The sequence below is a fragment of the Alexandromys fortis genome, unplaced genomic scaffold (genome assembly GCF_014885135.2).
Source record: "Alexandromys fortis isolate MF-2015 unplaced genomic scaffold, M_Fortis_MF-2015_v1.1 scaffold_7, whole genome shotgun sequence".
Lineage (NCBI taxonomy): Eukaryota > Metazoa > Chordata > Mammalia > Rodentia > Cricetidae > Alexandromys > Alexandromys fortis.
Genome location: NW_026067920.1, coordinates 11389370 through 11413743, shown reverse-complemented (window position 1 = coordinate 11413743; position 24374 = coordinate 11389370). Strand labels below are relative to the sequence as shown.

At 43.1% G+C, this 24374-nt stretch overlaps 1 protein-coding gene across 1 annotated transcript in view; it reads left to right on the top strand.

The window, feature by feature from the left end:
• Positions 1-24169, top strand: part of Sun3 (Sad1 and UNC84 domain containing 3) — a 29419-nt gene extending 5250 nt beyond the window's left edge. Inside the window, exons 3-12 of the mRNA XM_050141093.1 lie at positions 1455-1575; positions 2646-2707; positions 9472-9575; positions 10990-11030; positions 11702-11873; positions 12914-12998; positions 18290-18405; positions 19581-19748; positions 22570-22662; positions 24050-24169. Coding sequence (XP_049997050.1) covers positions 1455-1575; positions 2646-2707; positions 9472-9575; positions 10990-11030; positions 11702-11873; positions 12914-12998; positions 18290-18405; positions 19581-19748; positions 22570-22662; positions 24050-24169 — 1082 coding nt within the window. The remainder of the gene's footprint in view (positions 1-1454; positions 1576-2645; positions 2708-9471; positions 9576-10989; positions 11031-11701; positions 11874-12913; positions 12999-18289; positions 18406-19580; positions 19749-22569; positions 22663-24049) is intronic.
• The last annotated feature ends 205 nt before the right edge of the window (positions 24170-24374 follow it).

Below are 24374 nucleotides of genomic sequence, written 5' to 3'. Positions count from 1 at the left end.
CAGCAGCAGTCCGAGTGTTAATGTTCTGTTGTCAGGGTCAGAACCCTGAACATGAACCTGTATGTCAGTCTGCAGAATGATTTCCATACACCTGCTCTTTTCTGGTTTTGGAGGTGCCTTCATACCGTAGCTCAGGCTGGCCTTAAAGTTATAGCAGTCCTCCTACCCTAAACGCTGGAATTATAGACAGCCACCAGCAACCCCTGCCAAGCTCTGCTGTGTATGCTGTACGTCTGCGCCCTGTCTATCTGTGAAATAACATGGGTGTTATTTCCATTTTCCCCTACAGCTCGCAACCATAAGCCAGAAGAGAGAAAGGACACAGTGACCTTGTCAAGAAGAGCAACCTTTAGAATCACAGTAATGACACGTGCTTGCCTTCAGTGGCAGACTCTCACAGACTAGTGAAGGGAGAGAATCTCACAAGGCACTCCAGCCATTTGAAGTTGAATATTAACAGCGGGCCAGGGAAAAGGATTAAGACAGAGGCGTTATGCTTTTTGGAAGAGTGAACCTTGGCAGTGGTAACAAATCAAACAGATGACATGGTCTGTGGTCACAGGGCCTTGTCGAGGATCTGGGCTACACCAACCTTAGTGCTGGCTTTTGCACACTTAGCCAGAGAGACATTTACTGCACCCGTGGATGAGAACGAATAGCCTGGGGACTGATGCACCTTCTGTGCTAATAATTGTGTTTCCTCTGGGAAGAAATTTCCCCTAAGGAGAGAGCTCTGTCTAGTGGGTGAGCCGAATATGTTGCCCACCACCTATGTGTGGGGCTAAAACCCCTTGATAGCCACCATTAATAACTGTGAGAGATCACCCGTGCCAAGCACTGCTGGCCATAAGAGAGAAAGGACACAGCGACCTTGTCAAGAAGAGCAACCTTTAGAATCACAGTAATGACACGTGCTTGCCTTCAGTGGCAGAATCTCACAGACTAGTGAAGGGAGAGAATCTCACAAGGCACACCCTGGCAGCCACGCTTTCCAGTTAGGAACAAAACCCTAAGTTTTAGAAAACCGGGTAGTTCAGTAGTTTTCCCGTGATTCAGCCTACCGAAGAACTGTAATTAACTCCCACACAACACTCTCTAGAGAGTAAACCCTCTGCCGCCGCACGGTCTCAAAAAACTCTACCTAGGAGAGGGGTCTCCTAGTAACTTTTAGCACTAAGTTAGCCCTGGCTGCCACTCAGTGTGATGGAAGAGGGGGAGTCAAGCTGCTTAGGTTCCGTATCCAGGCAATTGAAGTTTCTCTTTGTGAGCTGTGGTTCACAGAGCCCAGCTGTCATCACAGCTGCAAGGAGGATTGGTGAAAGACTCACCTAATACACCCTTTGGTCAACTACCTTGTAATGTAAGTAGTCTGTTTACCGGCAGCAGAACCTAACATAAAAGGAGGGAGTTTTAAAGAGACTAGGGTGTCGACATACAGATTGCATCATTTCCAGATGAGGTCAACCTCTCAGCCCTTCGTCACAGCCCTGACTTTCAGCTGATGGAGTCTAGTTGGGAACTGGCAGATGAGAGACTGAGAGCCACACTGTGGAGTGACTTGACATACTGGGACAGGTGTCCCTGGTCTTTTGTAAGTTCTGACACAGGGCTTCTCCCGATGCATCTACCTGCCAACTACCATTTACAAATGGTCTATCATTGTCTGAGTTTTCTAACTAACCGATTTTCAGCTTGCCAACCTGGAACACTTTGTCCAGGCACTTACAGATTCAAGCTCAAATGGCTTTAGCATTTTTTTTTCTTTTAAGGATTTTATTTTTAAAAAGTTGAATTTGGAACTTGGGGTATAACTCAGTGGTAAGGTACTCGCCACTAATAGGAATGGTGGGTTTCAACTGCACACCACAGTGTGCAGTTCAAGGCACAGGGCTAAGAAAGGGCAGAGAGATGGAGCTGCCCACACATGTCCAGTCACAGAAATACAAAACCAGACAGGACAGATGATCAGGGACAGAGCCCAGAAGAGACACTTTCAGAGTGGAAGCTGTAAACACAGAGGGCTTGTTCATGGATTAGGTAGACTTGTCTCTTGGGCCACAGTAAAAAGCCAGAGGCTGGGAAACTAAAAAATGGCATTGATTTTTTTCTCACAATTAAAAAGCCAAGGAAGATGAAACCATGGCTCCAGTTGACTATGGCTGTGGTGGAGACTCTCTGCCTTTCTTGAAGACAGCAGATACCATGTCCAGATGGCACACGGATAGCAGTCTGGTCCCTTCTGGTTGCATAAGGATACCAGTCCTATCAGTTTAGGGACCAGTCTGGTGAACTCATTTAACCTCAGTCATTATTCATGTAGTATATTCATGGTTGTTGACTTCTAGAAAAACTTTGTTTGCTTAAAAACATTTAAAGACCATAAATAGGGACCCATTAGCATCACAGTACATGTGTGTGGGAGAAGAATGTGAGCATATATGCACATACTCCTTGGAAATTATTTCTGTCCGTTTCAAGGGTCACAGATCAGAAATTAAATAGCTCACAGAATTCATCTAGAGGAACCACGAGTAAGACAAATTAAGCCTGTTGACTTGGGTGCTCTGACGAGTTTGAAGTCCAAGTTAAAAGTTAATAGCAATGGCTTACATTGCTAAATTCTTAAAGCTCTTCGTTCTTTGTAGGTTAACTCTATCATGGAAGATTATCCTAAGTACAATGTTCACATCGACTTTTCTTCTTTTTGGTAAGTCTTAGAGGTGATGATCCTTAAACTGACTCACTGAGTGTATGGTAACAGAGGGCTCAGTGGGATGACTCGTGTTTGACATGGAGGTCACCTGCACATTCTTTCAGCTCCTTTCCCCCTTCCATGTCCTGTGCTAAAAATAATATAAGCTTCTTAGAAAATTTATAATGATTAAAAATTAATTTAATTTATTTAAAATTAATTTAAAATAATTATAATTATTTTCTTGTATTATAGTTTATTTTTCTATTTTTTATTTAAAATAGAGTTTTGTATATGCTATATTCCAATTATAGTTTCCCCTCCCCCAACTATTCTGGGACCCTTGCTACTTCCCCTCCCTGCAGAATCCATGCCCTATCTTTCTCTAGAAGGAAGCAGGCATGGAAAGAATGACAATAAAATAAGATAAAACAAAACAAAACAGAATAAGACAAAACAAACTGAAAAGAGGCAAAGAAAAACATGAGAACATATAGATTCAGAGACACACATATGCATACCACAAAACCAGAGGTCATATTATATACATATGCAAAAGAACACAAAAATTGCATAGAAGCTGAGAATCCCTAATACGGGGCCAGTGAGTTGATGCAAGTGGTAAAGGTCCCTGCTGCCAAACCTGATGATCTAAGTTTGGTCTCTGAACTCACAAAGTAGAAGGAAAAAATGGACTATATCCAGTTGTCTTCTGCAAGCTCATATAAATAAACAATAGGTGATATAATGGTGGATGGATGAATGATAGAAGATAGATAGATAGATAGATAGATAGATAGATAGATAGATAGATAGAGCAAAAAGGAAAGAATCCCCAATATGTTTCCAAAAGAAACATCTAATATTTTACCTGTTCTAAATTTGAATGACTGAGCTTAGAGATTTTTTTTTCAATTTTTAAAAGCTTTAACCCACATATTAGTTATACATAATAATATGTTTCATCATAGTATTTTAATACATGTATACAATGTTTTAGTTCTATGTAACATAAGGGCCTGCTTGTTTGGGTTTCTGTCCTGCCCAGTTCCCACAGTCGGCAAGCCCCTTATTTTAAGGACTTTAACCTTTAGCCTGCATATATTTTTATCACACTGTAAAACATTTAGAGGTTTTCTTCATCTTTGAATCTCTCTTTACTGTATCTCTCTCTTTTTTTCTGACCACATGAGTCTTTAATTTGCTAAGCAATATGGGTAGGAGTAAAGCTGTGGCCTTGATGGCTGGATCCAGCCCATTTCTTAGCTTCCTAAGATTTCAGGCTCATGACAGAGGTATCAGCCAGAGCCATGTTTATTGCCACAACTCTATGGCATTCCAAGGTCCTTGGCAGCAAGCAAGCTGCAACAGTGTGTCCACAAATAACACTTAAATGCTCTCTCTGTAGCCGAACCTCCTGCCTCAAAGAGTCAGAGTTTGCGCTGGCAGGACAGTCCAGAAAGTCTCTATATTCTGTCAGTTATATTTTAAATAAATGCTGCTTGGCCAGTAGACAGGCAGGAAGTATAAGCAGGACAACCAGACAGCAAATAGAGGTGGGTCAATGAGAACAGGAGAATTCTGGGAAGGAGGAAGCCCATTCCTCCCCAGTCCTGTCCAGACACTGAAGAAGGAAGCTATTACCTGCTCTACTGAAAAAGATACTGAGCCATGTGGCTAACATATACTAGAATAATGAACTAATATAAATTATAAGAGCTAATACAAAGCCTGAGCTAATGGGCCAATCAGTTTATAACTTATGTAGACCTCTGTGTGATTTTCTTTGGGGCTTACCAGCTGTGGGAACTGGACAGGACATAAGCCCCAACAAGCAGCCCATCATGTTACAGTTCTACTTAACCTTAAATTGTAATTACTTCTGAGAATTTTATAAATACATAATAAAATATGACCATATCTTTCTCCCATTTCCCCTCTCTAGCCCTCTCATGCCTCACCCCCAACTTATTTTTTGAAAACCACTAACTCCAGTCAGAGCTTCCATATGAAAATAGCTGTGGGCCCATCCTACCACAGGGTTATGGGAAACCTACCAGTCCTACTTCCTCAAAACAGAATGATTTTCTCTTCTCCAGCAACCAGTAGCAGCTCAGGAAGGGGTAGAGCCTGTACCCCATCTATGCCAGAGTTTGGTTGGCTTGATCTTGTGCAGGTCTTGTACAGGTAGTCACACCTGCTATGGGTTCATGGCTGCAATATTCATGCCATGTCTGGAAGCCAGCATGTCACAGTGCTTCTCCCCATCCTCCTCATCCTCCCCATCTTCCAGCTCTTACATTCTTACTGCCTTCTCTTCTTCGACTTTCTCTGAGTCTTTGTGGCAATGAGATTTACACAGATATTACATTTAGGGATCAGCACCAGTTCTCTTATCCTCAGTTCTTTGATCAATTAACCATCTCTCCATTGATGGCTCTTAACTACACATTGAAACTTCTCTGACCACGGTTGAGAGCAGCCCAGGTCTTTGGGTGTAAGCATAAAAACATTTAGGAGGCATTTGGATAGCATGACTATTTGGTAAGATAACAATAACACCTTCTACTTAGAGCCCACGATCTCCCCAGTCATGGGCTTTTGACCAAGATAGATGTATAAAGGGTATGAAGTTCCCTTCTGTGGAGCAGGCCTCCAGTCCAGTGAGAAAGTGGCTAGTTACTCCATAGCTGTCATGCCACTGTTGCTCCAGTAGCCATATCTTGCCTGGCAGGTCAAAATTGCATGGTCTCAACATTCTCCTCAAGGATATGCTTCCAGTGACCTAACCACCTATGGAGTCACACCTCTTCAACCTTCTACCAACTCCTAGTACTACCAAGTTGAAGACCAAGTCTTTGACACATTAGCCTTTGGTGTATACTTATATAATTATCACATAATCTTTTAAGATACACATTGACATCTTTATAAAGGCTATAAACTGCTCCTTTTTATTTCCAATTTTTAGCCGGCCAACTTACCAACACATGTGCTGGCTCAGATGTAAACACTTTGCCCACAAATCTCAGGAGAATTTAACTGGCTGCTGTTGTTTTTGTTCTCTACTGAGTTGAAGTGATAATTCAGTACTATTGGGTGGAATGTGTTGGGCAAGCCCTTCCTCTGTCAAAGTACTCATGTAATCAGGCTCCTAAAGGAAACTCTTTGTATACCAAGCCTTCCTGTTCTCTCTCTCCTCAAGTCTGCATCCTGCCTCTTAGCTCAAATAGGTGAAAAAAAATGGCAATTTTCTTGTATGTTTGCTTTCATTAATCCTGTTTGAAGGGCCATCCTTGTTGTAGAGTGTATCACTTTTTTGTTCATTTCTGTGGCTCAACAATATTGTATACACCACATTTTTAAATCCATTTGCCCATTGCCAGATATTTGGCCTATTTATATCTTTTAGGTCTTAAGGATAGTACAGCTATGAACATGTGCACGTGTGTTTGTTTGGACGTTTATTTTAGATTCTTTTTAAGCAAACAGCTAATAGTGGAGATACCAGGAAAGAAATGGTGATAATCTTTCATGCTGGGTACCTCACTGCCCATTCCTACCAGCGATGTGGGGGGGGGGGTCTGCCTTTCTCTATGCTATGTAAATCTCCCTTGCCATTTCCCTTTTAATTAGAGTTGGTAGCTACAGAGTGGTCAACGTGGCATTGATATGCATTTTTGTAGATACTAATTTTCATGAGTTTATAGACAGTGAGCAGGCGTTATCTGGAGACTTGTCTGCCTTTTGTCCATTTTTTAGTGTATTTTTCCATCTCAGATGTTTGACTTTAAAATGCTTTCTTTCATTGTGCACAATGTTTTTCTTCATTTTTTTTTTACTTTATCTTTTGGTTTATAATTGTTTATAATTTTGATGGCTTTTTATCAAAAAATCCATCACAGAATTCCAACAGTAAAGATTTGCTGTTTTCTTCTATGTGATTTCTTTTAGCAATTACATTCATGTTGTTGGCCCATTTATGGTCAAGTGGTGCAGAGTACAATTCCACATTCATTTTCTTGCACATGAGTATCTAGTTGGCTCAGCACCATTTGCTAAAGAGATAATTCTCCCATAGGGATATTCTTAATAGTCTTGGCATCCTGACAAAAGTTCAATTGACCATAGATGCATGTTTAAGTCTTTCCCATTGGCCCAGAAGCCTGTTGTGCCAGTGGCAGGGATTGTTTCAAATCTGTAAATAGATTGGGGAAATATTGCCAATTTAGTAACAAAAAAATGGTCGAATTACTGAACATAGATTTATGGATTGTCTTTCTATTCACATAGTTCTTTCATTGCTTTTAGCATTGTGTGTGTTGTTGTTGTTGTTGTTGTTGTTGTTGTTACTGTTGTTGTGGTTGCTTTCCAGTTCTGGGGATCAAACCCAGAGCCATACACGTGTTAAGTAAGCATCTCCCACTGAGATACATCTGTGAACCCATGGAGTCAAGAAGAGGTCTTTCTATCACCTGGAGTGGCAGATAGTTGTAATCTGCCAGGTGCATGCTGGGAGTCAAACCTGGATTCTCTGGAAAAGCAGCAAGAGCTCTTGACTCCTGAACCCTCTCTCTAGGCCTTGACTTAGAATTCTTGATCCCTCTGCCTCAGTCTCCAACGCGTTAGGATTGCTTGCAGGCACCACCACTTTTGACTTGGAGAGTCTACCCATTTACATTTAAATTAATCACTGACAAGAAAAGATTTTCTTCAGCCATTTTCTTTTTTTTTTTTTTCCTATGTCTTATATCTTTTGGTTGTTTCTAACTTCTTCTGTTGTGACCACCTTTTGTGTTGAATTGGTTATAATGTACTTTTTGGAGACTCTTCTCACACAAGTTAAATATTTTCTTAGTGGTTACCATGGGAATTACAGCAGTCAGAACTAATAACAAATGATTTGATAGTAAATGAGCTTAAAAATCATGCAGAACTCAGGTACCCATTAACTTGGATTTATCATTATGTTTCATTTGTTTATCTTTTAAATCATTTAAGAAATTATAGTTTGAATATAAAATGTTTCTCACAGGCTCATGTTTGACTACTTAGTCTCCAGCAGGTAGGGCTGTTATTAAACCTTTGAGAAATGAAGCTAGCAGATAGAGAGTTCTGGGGGTAGGCTTGAGGCTTATCACTTGGTCCTGCTTCAGGTGCAAGATTTCTTCTTGCTGATCTACCATGATGGGAGCAAGCCATGCCACAAGCTTCTAGCATCATGTGTGGTGTCCCTGTAGTGATCAGACCTTCCTCACTGTGGTAGACCATTCACATCTAAAACTGAGCCGAAATAAATGTCTCTTCCTGTAAGTTACTTCTGTTGGATACTCTGTCTCAGTGGTGAGAAAAGGAACTAACACACTGACCCATGTTATTATGATGCTGGCTTTTAATAACTGTTAGCCAGTAATATCATACAGCGGTTAGCTGTTATTATAATGCTAGCTTTTATTAGCTGTTAGTCAGTTCAGTAGCATCTTCGTATAGCACTGAGCTGCCCCATGGGACATCCTTTCACTTAACCCAAAAGACAGTAACAGATCCCCAGGGTTTGTTTGAGCACCCCTCCACTTCCCCTTTCCCTCTTTATTTGCCAAGAATTCTAGTTATGCTGAATACAAATGTCTCCATAATACACCATAAATACACTGATTGTCCTGTGGGCACTTTAAACACATCATCCCACTGATTTGTGGCATCTATAGTTTCTGATGAGAAATCAAATGATAATCCCGCCAAGAATTCTATCCACGACAAAGCATTCCTTTCTTGATGTTTCCAAGTTCTCTGTGCCTTTGTCTTTGGACAGTTTGAGTGTGTGCTTTGTTGTGGGGAATCTTGACGTTTGTTCTCCTTGGCATCTGTTGGGTTTCTTGGATGAACAGATTTGTTTTCATCTCTGAAAACTTTTTAGCGTCGTTCTGTTGGGTATTCCTTCTCTCTCCTTTTGCCTCTTCCTCTGTCTGGAAGGAATATGTAATTGGCACAGTGTGCAGTCCAGTAAAGTCCCTCAGGCCTCCCTGACTCTGCTCACCTTCTTTTATCTTTCCAATCAAGCTGCAGGATTCCTTCAAGTAAAGGGATGTTGTTTTGCTTCTCAGATCTAGTGGTGACCAGTCTCAGATTCCAGAACAGTTGCTTCTCTCTCTCTCTCTCTCTCTCTCTCTCTCTCTCTCTCTCTCTCTCTCTCTCTCCTAATTTTTGTGAGGGCACCCAAGAATCTGTTCTTGTCCTCTTGTCCTTCTCAACCTCATGTGTGTATGTACGCACGTGTGTGTGTTTGACATATACATATATGTGCATTTGTGTGCAGGTGTGTGCAGCCCCTGTGTGACTGTGCAAAAGCCAGAAGTCAGTGTCAGGTGTTTTCCGCTATTTTGATCCACTTTAATTTTTGAGACAAGATCTCTCACTGAACTTAGAATCCCAGGTGCTCAGCTGTTTCCGATAGCAGCACCTCTGCAGGGTAGGGACAATGAGTCTGCATTGGCACATCAGCTGCCAGAGATCCCAACCTGGGTGCTCATGCTTGTGCAACATGCACTCTGTCCACAGAGCCATCGCCCCAGCTTCCTCTTTCTCTGCAGTGCTGTGCTCACTCACGTAAGGCCGGCACTCTCCTGCCGATGCTGAGCCACATCCCTAGCCTTTATACTCCGAATTTCTAAGACCACTCTCTCCTTCCCGCTTACAGAAATGTTTATTAATACGTGTAAGGTGTTTTATAAGTGTTTCTAGATAAGTTCTTTAATCAAGAGTTTGCCTTTTCTTTGAAGGACTTCAAAATCATCCACGGTTTAAAGAAAAAAGGGTTTCTCAAAAACCCAAACAAATATCTAGCATAATTGAAGAATATGGCACCCGGCTCTATAATTACCAGGTGATGTTTCATTAAATTCTTGTTGCATGTCACTCATTTAAAACTGAGTAGGCTGCAAGGTGAGTCCAACTTGCGTTATGTTTTCTTGGTTTTGGGAGAACAGCCAATAGCAATCATAAAGCAAGTGGGGGTTCTTCTACGTGGTTTTATGGCTAAGAAATCTCCCCATTTCTCCATACCTTTTGACCCATGCAAACACCCCAGCAGAAGCTTCAGGGAAGAGGGAAGACAAATGATACCAAATGACTAACTTCCCCCATCCCCAGCCAGGTCAGTGCTTCCCTTTGCCTAGAAGCTCCTGAGATCTCAATGAGATCTTCCTACCCACTCTCTACTCCGTTACCATCTCTTAACTTTCTTGACTCCTCCAGTTTGCTTCCTTGCTCCTTCCCTCTCCCGTTCCCTCTCTCCCTCCCTCCTTCTTTCTCCTATCTCCTTCCCCATCTTTCTTTGTTCTTCCTCCTTATTGTTTGTTTTTTTTTCTTTTGTGGAAATATGATTTCTCTGTATATATAGGCTTGACTGTCCTGGAACTCTCTTTGTAAACCAGGCTATCCTTGAACTCAGAGATGCCCCTGCCTCTGCCTCCTGTGTGCTGGAATTAAAGCTGTGCACCATCACCCTCCCCCCCTGCCTAGTTTGCTTTCTATTGCTGTGATTAACACCATGACCAAAAACAACAAGGAGAAGAAAGGATTTATTTGGCCTGCACTTCCACATCACAGTTCAACATTGAGGGAATCAGGGCAGGAACTCAGGACAGATACCTGGCTGTAGAAACTGAGGCAGAGGTCATGGAGGAGGCTTGCTCCCCATGGCTTGCTCGGTTTGCTTTCTTAAACAGCCTAGGGTAGGCACCATTCACAGTGGGCTGGACCTGTGCACAGCAATCATTAATCAAGGAAATACCCACTGCTTGCCTATAGGACAATTTTACTGAGCTATTTTCTCAATGGAGCTTTCCCTTTCCCAACTTGTTTTAAGTTGCCAGAAACCTAAGCAGCACACCAACTTTAGTCCTGGACGAAAGGCCAGCCATGTGAAACCCCACAGACAGACATTTCCTGAGACAGCCTCTACAGCTCGAGGTCTTTACGTTTTTGATCCTGGAACCAGGAGCTGACCCAGACCCTAAGCCATCCTCAGGAAAACAGATGTGCATCCAAAGTGGGCAGTGGTACTTCACCTCCAGAAACAGCAAACAAGGCTGCCATCCTGGAGTTCACATTCAATGTCCCTTTCTATCGGATGTGTGAGTGTAAGACCACCTTCCCAAACACGGCAGGCCAAAGAAGACATCCATGAAATGTGCTCTTGTGTCCCGTGGTTTTTTCAAGGGTCCAAGTGTGATTTCAGAAGAAAGACAACTGAGCAAAGAGGCAAGGTTCAGAACTGTTTTTCTCCTTTATTTCAGGCTAGACTTCGACTCCCTAAGGAGCAACTAGAACTATTAAAGTGAGTGGGGCTTTGTACGGGCCAGTCTCTGCTGTGATTCCAAACACTGGAACACTGGGGTTTGTGTTTAGAAATGTATAGAACTGAAATAATTTTCCTGTATTAGACTTTATACGTCATGCCAGTCAAGGGCACTTTTCCTGGCCATTGTTCTTTACTCACCACAAAAAGCCAAACTTGTCTAAAATACTATTTTCAGCCAAGCTGAGCCTGATCCTATAAGTCCAGTACTCAGAAGGCTGAAGCAGCAAGATCCTGGTTTTGAAGCCACCGCTGGCAAGGCTGTCTCAAATAAAAGTGAATCTCTGAATGGGGAAATGAATATAAATAGTAGACATTGTGTGATCTCCAGGCTACAGCTTCAAAACACTTCTCTCTACTGCACATGGAGTGCAGGGCATCCCAACTTGACAGGGGTGACATCAGGGTTTAGCATTCACCTGTATGAAGTTACTTGTCTGAGGACAAGGGGGGTTGCTTGCCTCCTGCCTGTTCGGTGTAGAAAAAGCCACGCAAGGATTCCCTCTGACTCTGGTCTTCTGAGTGGCCACCTTGTTTTCCATACACGCTGAAATGTCATGAGCAGACAGAGGCACCCGTTGTTGGCCCTGAAGCTGTTGGCGGGAGCTTCACTGTTTTCCTCTTTCACCTTGTGGTTCTTCCGCATCCAGGAAGGAAAGTCAGACTTTGGAGAACAATTTTCGTGAAATCCTGCTTTTAACTGAACAAATAGATGTTTTGAAGGCATTACTTAGAGACATGAAGGATGGCATACACAATCACAGCTGGCCTGCCCACCAAGAGGCTGTGCAGAACCAGGGCACCACTGAGGTTCTCGATGAGGTAAGGCTGTCTGGGGCGTGTGCGCGGGGGTGGAGGTGGGTGAGACATTTAGCCCCAGGGTGCTTATGCCACTTCCTTTACCAACTGGGTATCAACTGTCATTAGCTATGTCCTCTGGGATCCCCTGATTGGCTTCATTTCACTAGTGATGTCCCTGGGACTCTACTTCCCCACCAATGCTGTGTTACAGAGGGGACGTTGCGTTGTGATACCGCTTACCCCTCACAAAATAACCACCCAGTGGTTCAGAGATGGCGATCTGTGAATGTCTGCAGCAAATACTCGCTAGCAATACGTTTCCATTCTGTCCTGAGAACTATGCCTCTAGGAAGCTCTACACTTAGGCCAGAAGCATCTCTGCATTTTGCTCTCCCACTGCCTGGACTGCTTGCTACCAATTTCACCTCCCCACGTCTAGGTTTGAAATGTGTAGAAATCTAACCCTGGCCTTCCATGGCTCCAGACTCTAGCTTGTCCTTGTAATTGTGACGCAGTGTTCGAGTTAGTCAATGATAAATTCAACTGTTGTACCCGCCCAGGGTACTTGTTTATTTTTGAACAAGAGAAGCCTTTAGAGTCTAACGCTGATTCAAGTGGGTGAAGAATTGCTGTTAAAAGCAACCATCTGGCCTATTGATTCTCAGATAGCTATGGAATATTCCAGTCTTTATTGCTAAGTATAGGGCATTAGTAAAGGTCCCAGCAAGCAGCATGCCTGACCACAGCTCCATCTCATCCCGTGGGAAGATACCATGGTTCAGCAGGGAGAGCTTAAGAGGGAGCCCTAGGGACGCCTTCCTGTGGGACCAGGGTTCCCAGCATACTTTAGCTTTAGTTCTTTGAGTTGTCTGAGAAGGGTCACTCCCACAGGGCTGTGCACGAGACATCAGAAGGCACCGGTGCCTATCTCTGAGAGTAGCTGGGAACTCTTAGGACTCTTCAGATGAAGGAGTTTGGGTCCAAGCTCATGAAACAAGGGGTAACTATGCAAGCAGTTGGTAGAGAATAATAACGGAAAACTGCTTCTCCAATCTTCACAGGAAGTGTCAAACTTGGTACATTATGTGCTTAAAAAGTTCAGAGGGGACCAAATACAGATGGCTGATTACGCCTTGAAGTCAGCTGGTGAGTACAGGGGAATAGTGAAAGATGAATTTTTTAAAAAAAAAAAAAGGAAAGGAATGCTTTAAGACCATTTAAAACTCTTTATTAGAAAATGCCACATATCCCTATGACTTTGAGAAGGGGTGAAATTAACAATTTAGACACTAAGGAAAATATTAGAAATGGTTGCCTTTGATTGTTTCCGGGATTCCATCAGCATGTATCTAGAAGGACCCCAGAGAAAACGGAGATGCCGCAAGGAAGTCAAGCAGGAAAGGGAATACTTAAGCTCAGCAGATGGGCAACACTGTGTATTATATGAACCAAAATGAGATACCTTACAGGGATGCTAGATGCCGTATTGCAGACTAAATGCTGCCGTTTAAAGACGGCTTACTAAGTAAGGTGCTCAACATCTTCCCAATGAAATTAACTCTAAAAGATCACTTAGACTGTGAATTGTAATCTCCGCAGTCTATGGGCAGTGCAGAGGGGAGGAGGGAAAGGCAGGGTGTGAACTGTAATCTCTGTAGTATGTGGGCAGTGCAGAGGCGGGGAGAGAAGAGCAGGATATGAACTGTAATCTCTGTAGTGTGTGGGCAGTGCAGAGGGGAGGAGGGAAAAGCAGGACTTGAACTATATATAGTCTCTGCAGTCTATGGGCAGTGCAGAGGGGAGGAAGGAAAGGCAGGGTGTAAACTGTAATCTCTGCAGTCTGTGGGCAGTGCAGAGGGGAGGAGGGAAGGGCAGGATGTGAACTGTAATCTCTGCAGTCTGTAGGCAGTGCAGAGGGGAGGAGGGAAGGGCAGGGTGTGAACTGTAATCTCTGCAGTCTGTGGGCAGTGCAGAGGGGAGGAGGGAAGGGCAGGATGTGAACTGTAATCTCTGCAGTCTGTAGGCAGTACAGAGGGGAGGAGGGAAGGGCAGTGTGAGGGACAATGCTGTTGAGTGAACTCATCTCTTCTAAGGTGCAGACCATCAAAAGTCACTAATGAGAAGTGGATAATGATGTGTTGAGTAGAGACACCACATACTTAAAACCCTCCTGTAAAGAAAACTATGTCTAGGGCTACAGCTCAGCCATGTAGTACTTGCCTGGTGGACACTAGGCCCCTGAGCACTGTGATAATTGTACTATGAATTCATAAGCAAACACAGAAAACTCTAAGCTCAAATGGTCCACTTGCCCTATTTATCATTTCATAGTATTTGTTTGTTTTTTATTTGAGACATTTCTCACTATGTAGCTCTGTCCTGGAACTCACTATGCCTGCAGACCAGGCTGGTCTTGAACTCAGGGAAATCAGCCTGCCTCTGCCTCCCAAAGTGCCGGGGTTAAAGGTGTGCACCACCATGCCCCAGCTTCATTTTGTAACATCTTATAACAAACTGAATCCAGGGATACACAAGAATGATAATAAATTTGTATGAATAAGTACGACCTCTTCTGAGACTAAAAGCCTTATCCTTTGAAATTATATCTGCACCATTTGCTACCTCAATAGATTTAACAATCTGGTCATTGTGGTGTTTAGGTAAATTAGAATTATTTAATGACATTCAATTCACTCATGATTAAAAATTCTGAACAAACTAGAGAGATTTTCTTCAACCTGACAAAGAATGTCTGCATACTTCCTATTTCAACACAGTGATTTATGGGAGACTGGATGGCTTCTCCTAAGGCCAGAAACAATGGCCTTAGGAGAAGCCATGGTAAGGATGGCCATCCACTCTTACCATTCTTGGTTACCAGTGCCACAGAAGTCCTAACCCATGCTCCAAGACAAGAATTGGAAGAGAGAGAGAGAGAGAGAGAGAGAGAGAGAGAGAGAGGACACAAAGTAGGCAAACTAGAAAAGAACTAACATATGTCAACTTTTAAACAACATGATTGCTAACACAGAAAAAACAGGGCAACATATCTACTAGAAAAACTGATGTTTGTATTGGTGTGTGTGTGTGTGTGTGTGTAGGTGGGTGTAGCTGGAACATTTGGTAGCTGGTTTTCAGGATTATCATAAAGGCCTGGACATCAAAAGATGGCATAGAACACAAGTCAGTCCACATGAATATGGTAAATTGGGTTTTGGCAAAACGGAAAAGTCAAGCCAGTGGTTCTGGAACAAAGGGCATTCATTGCAGACTAAACCTTAGCTGTAATTTACCAGATATGAACCTAAAGTCAGAGTGTAAGGCATGAAGTTATCCAATTTCTAGAACAAAAAGTAAAGGAAAGAGGAGTAGTTTTTTACTCATTATTTTGTTGCACTAGGGACTGAACTCATGGTCTCTTGCTTGTATGATAAACACCCTACCACTGAGCTATATTTAGACCTTTTCTAAATTTTTATTTTGAAGCAGGGCCTTGATAAGTTCTCCAGCTGATCTGGAACTCACATCATAGCCCAGGTTGGCCTTGAACTTCCGATTGTCCTTCGCCAGCCTAGGAAAGGTTATCATAAAGAAAACACTGAAACGTGACCAAAGGAAAAGAATGGAGAGTTAGGAGAAATTAATACTAATTAATTTCTCTTCTGAAAAGGAGAATTGAGAGAATGAAAATTCACAGGCTGGAGAGAGAATATTTATTTACACATTAATTTAGCAAAGCTCTTGGATCTAAAATTTATGAAAGTTTTCAAACTTCAATAATTATAAAACAGAAAATCCAATTTCAAAACTGGGCAAAAGATCAGAAAACACTTTATTAAAGAAATTCAAATATGAAAGGAACATGAAAAAAATACTGGGCATTATTATTCATTAGTGAAATGGGACTCCAGAACACAATGACGCGTCAGGACACATCGATCAGAGTGACAGACAGCGAGCCTGCCAAGTGCTGCAGACACCGGAAAGCCCCGGGCTTCCATCCACGGTCCGTGGATGTGTAGATACTAAGTGGTACATTTGGAAGGCGACCTGACAGCTGCCTCTCAGGTTAAATATAGCCCTAGTGACCCTGTTGCGCCACCTCTAGGCATTCACCTAAGAATTAAATATTACACTTACAGCAAAGTGTGCACGCCAAAACTGGGGGTGCAGATCAGTGCCAAGAGTGCCTGCTTAGGGGCCCATAAGGGCTTGGGTTTGAGCCTCAACAAAACCCGTGCGAGAATGCCTGCGGTGCCTAGACTGGCAATCACCACAATGAGAAATGTCCAAGAGATGAATAAAGCACTCTAAAGGCAGCATAAAGAACGGCTCTGTGGTACTCGCCACTGCACAGGGATCGCAAATGCTTTATGCGAAGCCTAAGCTGCCACATGCAACAAGCTGCAGAATGCAATGCACCACAAAGAGACAGTAAAAGGAATGGCTGGGATAGGTGGGTGTGTGAGGGAGGACGGATCAGACACTGCTCGGCCTGGGGCTGGAGGCTGAAGAAAATGGGGAGGACTGCTACTCACTGTGCTCTTTTATTTTATTTTATTTTATTTTATTTTAGTTGAGCTTACTCATCTTAAATTTGCCACATGATGGCTGGCATAATTCTGAATATGCTAAAACAAATAACACTGAACCGTAAATGGGTGAATTACTGGGTGTGTGAATTATTTTTCAAGAGTGCTAATTAGAACTAAAGTCTAAGCCAGTGGTAGTAGCACATGCATTTAATCCCAGCACTCCAGGAGGCAGAGGCTGGCAGAAACCATCTTGAAAACCCAACCTACCAAACAAACAAACAAGCAAACAACGCAAAAACAAAATAACAAAACAAAAACCTAAAAAGTTAATTAATTAATTAAAATAATGAATAAGCATGAGTTTCTTCAAAACCTACAGATAAGTGTTTTTGGATCCCTGGAAGTGGGTTTCTCCACCAATACAATAAGCCAACTAAAAGTTGAGTTAAAGCCGGGTGGTGGTAGGCTTTAATCCTAGCACTCAGGAGGCAGAGGCAGGCGGACTTCTGTGAGTTCGAGGCCAGCCTGGTCTACAAGAGACTTTTGGTGGTCTTTCTAAGAGAGCAGGGTTTGGAGCCCGAGGAGTGTAACTGAGGTGGAGTCTCGAGGCAAAGATTACAGCCAAACACCCACAATTTTTTCTCATGTGATGATTCTAAGGGGGAATCAGATTTATATTAGCTTAGCATACAAAAGGGATTTTCCTATCCAGCAGGTCATACAAGTAGGGATATTAATTGTTAGATAAAAGATGCCTGCTTCAGTTTCAGTTTGGGAGAATGGAAAGCAACTGCAGGATAAGCAAGCCCCAAGAACTGTATAACGTAAGACTGTTACTCAAAACTTAAGACACAGTGGTGTGTGTGTGTGTGTGTGTGTGTGTGTGTGTATGCATATGGTGTTCATGGATGCCAGAGGTCCCTGTGTCCCTCGAGCTGTTGTCAAAGGTGGCTGAGAACCACCTGAAGTAAGTTCTAGGAATTAAAATCAGGTCCTCTGGAAGACTTAACTGCTGAGCCATCTTCCTATTATTCAGTATCTAAATTTCAAGTTTAAATTGGAGATTTGTAGTTCTTCTTGTTATGTGTGGCAACCATGGGCCCATATTTAATAGTTCAAACTGTGCTATCCCAGACAAAGTTCATAGTGTAGATGCCTGGTCAAGAACATGGATGTTAATGCAAGCTCATGGACTTCAGGGTTATCCTGCGCTACTCAAGGGAAATTTAAAGAAGTGATTTGCATTTTAAAATTTCTCATGTCTCAAGTATGTTTCCTTCCTAAATGAAACAACGTGAGGGATAATGTTTGCTAAATCCCTTTATGCTTTTATTACAATTAAACCTCCTACAAAATATTAAAGTCTGATGAATTTGCATAATTATTGTTACAAAGATAATATGAAGGGCACACACATGGTGTGGCTTTGCTGCTTTTTATTGAGTGAAGGAGGCTGACAGAAAATCTAATTTTCTGGATGCTGATAAATATAGTATATGTATTAGTTTTAGTTTTGATTCAATTGTTCCAGTATTTAAGAATTTTTTATTATAAGTTTCAGAAATTTTGTGAAACTAGAAAAATGAAACATGACTTTCTGTCTGGATATGGTGCCACAGTCCTATACTCCAAGCACTTAGGAGGCTGAGGCAGGTGGATTGCTCCAAGTTCAAAGTCAGTCTTCAATACTTAGTGAGTACCCTTTTCAAAACCAAGAAGCAGATGAGCAAACACATTTCCGGAAATGACAGGATGTCAGTAGTTTATACAGGCCTGTCTGAGCCCTGAGTGTGAATCTGACTTTGTGACTTGGCCAGTAGTAGCTTTCTAGGGAGATCACTGAAATCCAGATGGTGTGTGTTAGGTTTTATGCATTAAATTTAAAATATTTTGCAATTTTAGGAGCCTCTGTAATTGAAGCTGGGACCTCAGAAAGTTACAAAAACAATAAAGCAAAACTGTACTGGCATGGGATAGGGTTCCTCAATTATGAGATGCCCCCAGATATGATTCTTCAGGTAAGTGCTAACCAGGACGACATTACGCCTACCTTACAGTTTTGTTATTAAGGACCATGATTGTGTTGATGTCTAAACCAGAGGCAAGAATAATCACACTGCCTATAGAGCCAGTATACTTCTTACATCTCTATATCATCACACTGTGAACATTAATAATTAGTAAACTATTATTAATTACTGCATTTTTAAGATCAGAAAACTAGAGTTTGTCAAAACCCAGAATTCCATACCTTTCATTTCTATTGATTCTGTGACCTCCCCTTTTCCACTGAAAACGTCAGTCATTCAACAGACATTTGCTAAGAGAGGCTGTCCTCCAAATGCCAGGCCGGCATTAGGTGCTATGCCAATCACAAGTTCTCACAGGGTTGACTGTAACAAATTTTCACTTAGCCTTTCATTCACCTGGAAAGATCATGACTGTCAGCATGCTGTGAGCCATGTATCAGAGGCTGCTTTCAAATAGAAAATTGTCTTCAGAGACAAACCTGCATTCTCTTCTTGCCAGTTACAATTTTACATCTAGTAGAAGAAATGTTTCATTTTTCTTCTTTACCACCAGGACCTCCATTGCCGTTATTATTCACCATTGGCATCTCCCCATCAACCGTCACTAAGGTCACCTTCACTTTCACTACCACAAGCACTGTCAGGTCTGCCACCACCATCACTTCCACCATAAACGCCATTGTCTCCTTAGTCATCACCACCATCACCCCAGCACCATCAGCACCACCATCACAATCAGCACCATCAGCACCATCAGGACCATCAGGACCATCAACACCACCATCACAATCAGTACCATCAGCACCATCAGCACCACCATCACAATCAGCACCATCGGCACCACCATCACCCCAGCACCTTCAGCATCACCATCACCCAGCACCCAGCACCACCATCATCCCAGTACCATCCACACTTCCAGCTGTAGTTGTCCTTCCAGCAGTCCAGTTGCAGCAGTGAAAACAACACCCTGCTGTGGTAAAGGCTCCAATGGACAGAAGCACAAGTGCTCTGGATGAACAGCCAGACCCGGGGTGTTCAGGAAGGTCTCCTGTTGGCTGGGTGTCCAAAGGATCTTACAGTTGCTAGTGATGAGGTGTTCAGTACTGAAAGTTTAGATTTGCGTACCCAGAAATGAGATTCATTTCATGTTTTCTCTCCAGCCAGATGTCCACCCTGGAAAGTGCTGGGCCTTTCCAGGTTCCCAGGGTCATATCCTGATCAAGCTGGCCAGGAAGATCATCCCGACAGCAGTCACCATGGAGCATATCTCAGAGAAGGTGTCCCCCTCGGGAAACACCTCGAGTGCACCCAAGGATTTCTCTGTCTATGTGAGAAGCTGTCTAAAAGCTGACATTCAGAGTGGGTGGAGATAGAGCGAGGGTGTTAGACTGGGAAGGACGAGCTACCCTCATGTCTTTGGGGGTTGAACCTAGTGTCTCTTGGAGGCTAAACCAGAAATCTTCTACTGAGCTATCTCCGCCCTGGACTCTCCGTTGAACTGTACACTAGCTTCTTGTGTATCTTATGTCTAGGGTGTTTTCCTTGGTAGTTACAGACTGGGAGGACTGGACCTATGATTTCTGTGTTTGATTTTATATTTTTTCTTTACAACTAAAAAGTTACACACATACACCTGAAATGCGGGCTATTTATGTAAACTTCATAATGCACCTTCTTGCTTCTCCCTGTTCCCAATTCTTTTTCTCTCAAAGGCCCCACCAGCAGCAGTCTTACCTGCTACTGGGGAGCCTGCTTCCATATTTTCCTTTATCATTATTTCTTAATTTTTGAATGTTAGATATTATTTGATGGCTTCCTCCAATAGAAGATGAAAATCACATCTTTTCTGTGGCTCTGCCCATTTGATAGTTTTGTCTTAAAAAAAAAACACCCATTTGAAGTGCACACTTCAGTGGTTCTAGCATTCACACTTCTGAATCCACCATCACAATTTTAGAACATTTTTGTCGCCTTCCAAAGGAACCCCATACCGCTTAATTTTCACCTTCATCCCCCATCACATCCCTAGCCCTTGGCCACCGGGAATGGACTTTGAGTCATAAATTTACCTGTGCCAGACACTACCTTCATCACACTCTGCACTCTCCAGTGAGGGATTAACACAGGTTTAGCTATGATGTAGCTCTTGTCAATATTTGACTTCTTTTTGGAAGCCAAGAATAAATATTTGATTGTTTGGGTTTTACTGATCTATTAGTTGGTAGACATCTAAGAGTTATTTGCAGGGCTTTTTATAAATAATGAGACCGTGAATATTTACGAATATGGTAGACTGTGCAAGAGTCTACCACAGATGTTGGACTTTGTTTCTACAGAAATACATACTGAATTGGAGCTCCTAAATCTGTGTTTCATGTTTAAGGCTCTTGATGGGGCAGGAGAGGGATGCGTGTCTTTTTTTCTTTGTTTCAGTCAGGGGTCAACAACGTTTTTCTGATGAGTACTGGGCACTGCTCCCTGCTGGCCAGACAACACTTGAAAGTTACTTTCTTTACTGAACACGTTTTAAACATTTCCAAAGGTATTTGCCGCCTGTTTGTCTAATTTGCTCACTTTGGTGCGTGTCTGTCTCTAATACATTGCCAAGCTTTCCTTGAGAGGCACATCTCCTCCCATTGTTGATTCAAGTCGGATAAACTGCTTCCCTTGCCCTCCCCCTTCCTCCCAGCCATCCCATCAGAGCTCTTCTACCCTCTGGCTCCAATCTGATGATTGCTAGATGAGCCTGGCGCATGACTGATACCGTGGGATCTCATTCCTGCATCCCCAAGTCTGTTTCTCAGCTTCCTTTTCTGATTCATATTCCGTCTCTGAAAGACTGCACCTATTTTATTCTAACGCCTGTGCAAGACTTTTCATTTCTTCCACCAAAACTCTACTCTCTAAGACTTCTGTTTCTACAAATATTGCTTGTTTAGAGTCTTTGGTGCTTGCAGCTTCGCTGTCTTTGCACCCGAAGATACCAGAGGATAGCAGAGTTTCGTTTCATCTTCTGCTTGTTTACAGGGTTTCTGTTGGTCTTATAAGCAGCTTTTCTTGAGTATCTAGATGCTCTGTGGAAGCCCAGTAGCATAGTCAATGCAGTTGACTCTGGAAGGATTCCTGCATGTGACAAGTATCAGCATAGCTGCTCTGCTGCGACCTGCAGAGGAGGAAGAGAACAAGATGGGCCTCAGCTGCACAACCAGCTGACTCAGGAGGACAGCTCTGGCAGGGGCTGGTGGGCAGGGACTGCCATGGACTGAGGGCTCTCAGGAATTGTTGAAATGACAGTCAGCCAAGCCTCAGATCCGAGTCCCTCCCCACCCAGTCCTCTAGCATACCATGGCCCAGATCCCAAGCCTTTCTGGGCTTGCAGCCTAGGTCCCTGTGGTGCTAGTTTCACCTCGAGCCGCAGGAGTCCGTGTTTCCATCTGCTGCTGTTTGACCTTCCCCAGGGTTTCTGTCTGAGTGCCTACTCCTAATTTTTCCTCGAAGGCTTAGCTAGGCCTGACCTCTATCCTTTGATATTACTGGCTGGAGGAAATGTAGCCTACTTCCTGGACCCACCAGTGCTTCTAATCCCATGCTGCTGAGGCTTCCTGATTCCAGCCTCTGATGCTCACAAACATTGCAGTGTTGAGTTAAGGATGAGTCTTGGCAGGCCCTGTCTGACTCTGTTTACTCCCGACTGTTCCTTACTTGTAGGCATTCTGACTGATTCCTCCAGGCAGGAATCACTGAACAAGAACAAGTGCTTCCCATTTTCCTTCTGTATTACAGAATAGATGAACCAAATGCTCCCCCAATGGCTCTTGGCCCTAGTACTCTGAAACAGAGTCTTTCACTGAACTGAAAACTTACCTTCTTGGCAAGGCTTGCTGGCCAGGGGGTCCTATCTGTCTCTGACCCCCAATGTTGGGGGTTACAGGCACAGGCAGCCTTGTCCACATTTTTAAACGGAAGCTGGGAACTTGAACGCAAGTCTTCAGGCTTGCACAACAAGCAATCACATCCACTGAGCCATCTCCCCAGCTCCAGCACAGGCAACTTCAGGTGGACTGTTGCAGCTTGAAGACCTGCACCCATTGCTTTCATCGAGCACCCGCCCACTTGTTACAGCCTCCATTCCTGTTGCTTTCCCTGCAGGGCATGATGAAAAGATGCGAAGGAGAAGAAATGTTCCTAGGTCAGTTCATGTATAACAAAGCGGAAACAACCGTTCAAACATTCAAGCTCCAGGTAATAACCCACCGGGAAAAGGCTAAGTGATGTTTGACCTCATCACTGAGAGGGATTTGCTGGAACTGCTGCCCGGAAATAAGTATGCCTAAAGCAAGAGCTAAGAAAGGCCGTCATAACTCCACTCTGCTTCTTACGTGCATCTTAGAGCACACCCTTTAACTGTATGGCATTGGTGCAAAATGAGTGAGTGATAAGAGGCAGACACTTGCAAAAGCAGTTTCTAGCCCACTCTCACTTGCTACTAGTCCCCTATGTGTTGAGCTTCTCAGTCCCCCCCCCTTTTTTTTTTAAATAGTGCACCCAGCACACGGACAGGAAACAATCTCCCACATGAGCAGTTTAGTTCGATAGTGACTGTCTCATCAGCCTTGAGGAAAGGGGCTAGCTTTGAAGAGGAGACATGAGGTGGAGAGAGGGGGGAAAGAAGGCAGTCAATATTTAATGCCAGATAATGCCAGTAGACCGTTTCTTCCCAAGCCAAGGAGGGGAAACACCCACTGTTAACTGATAAACTTCCCAATGTGCACTAAAGTGTGTAAAATACCTCTTCATTATCTATAGTCAGTCCCCAAAATTGGCCTAGCTGCAGAGATGTGTAGAAAGCATCTCGTGCTATGTAAAGTTAAGTGTTTATGATACTTTTTGGTCAACAATGAAATTGATCCAAGTCTCCTCGATCTTACCACCAAGTGCCCAAACAGCTCTCGACATACAGTGATCTCACACACAGAATCACACCCCAGATGGAAACGCCTTTGGGACTGCACTAAGCAAGTAAAGATTTTCCTTGTAATGTGTATTTTAGACACTACAACATAGCGAAGGTTAACATAGCATTTGCCCTGGGTTCAAGATGTCTTGAGATGGTCTTAACCACATGGAAAGCTAACCCTCCCAGATCCCAAGAGATGGCTGTTTTTGAATGGACATATCTATAGAGTTCTATGTCTGACTTGCATATTCTTTTGGGTTTGGATTCATATTAGCTTTGAGTTTGGTTGAGCTTTTGTTTGTTTTTAACAAAAGAGGGTCTTGCTTATGGTAGCTCAGGCTAGCTTCAGCTCATGCGTCTTCTGCTTCAGCCTTCACAGTCAGTTTTATGGGTCCTGTTTTCATACAACTCTCCTTTTATTGGCACAGAGAGAGAGTGAGGGGGGTCAGCATAGTGTGAGCCACTGCTGAGACCTCCTGAGGCCTTCATGCCCCCATGTTTATGTGCTCATGGGAAACTCCTTGCCAGCTGCTCATCTTCCTATCCACTAGCACTATCTGCACTTGTGCTAGGGAAGGAAAGAAGTGTTCCCACATTCCCCACTCTGTCACTGTGCGTTGGGATTCTTCCAGAGAAACCTTTATAAGTCATTCATGTTCTCTTTGTTTCCAGAATGAAGCATCTGAATCTTTGTTATGTGTGAAACTTCAAATCCTTAGCAACTGGGGACATCCAAAGTATACTTGTTTGTACAGATTCCGAGTCCACGGCATCCCCAGTGATCACACTTAGAGGAGCTGGTGCAGAAGGCGGTGACCATGAAGCTAGAGTGTCCAAGGATGTTGCTATTCCCTTACATCAGATTGTACCCCTAAGAACCGAAGATTTGGAATGGGAGGGAAACCTCAAACTCATACCTACTAAGCAGGAAGAAGTCGATGGATTTTACTAATTAAAAAAAAAAAAACAAGTAAAAGCAATTCAACAGCTTTCGGGC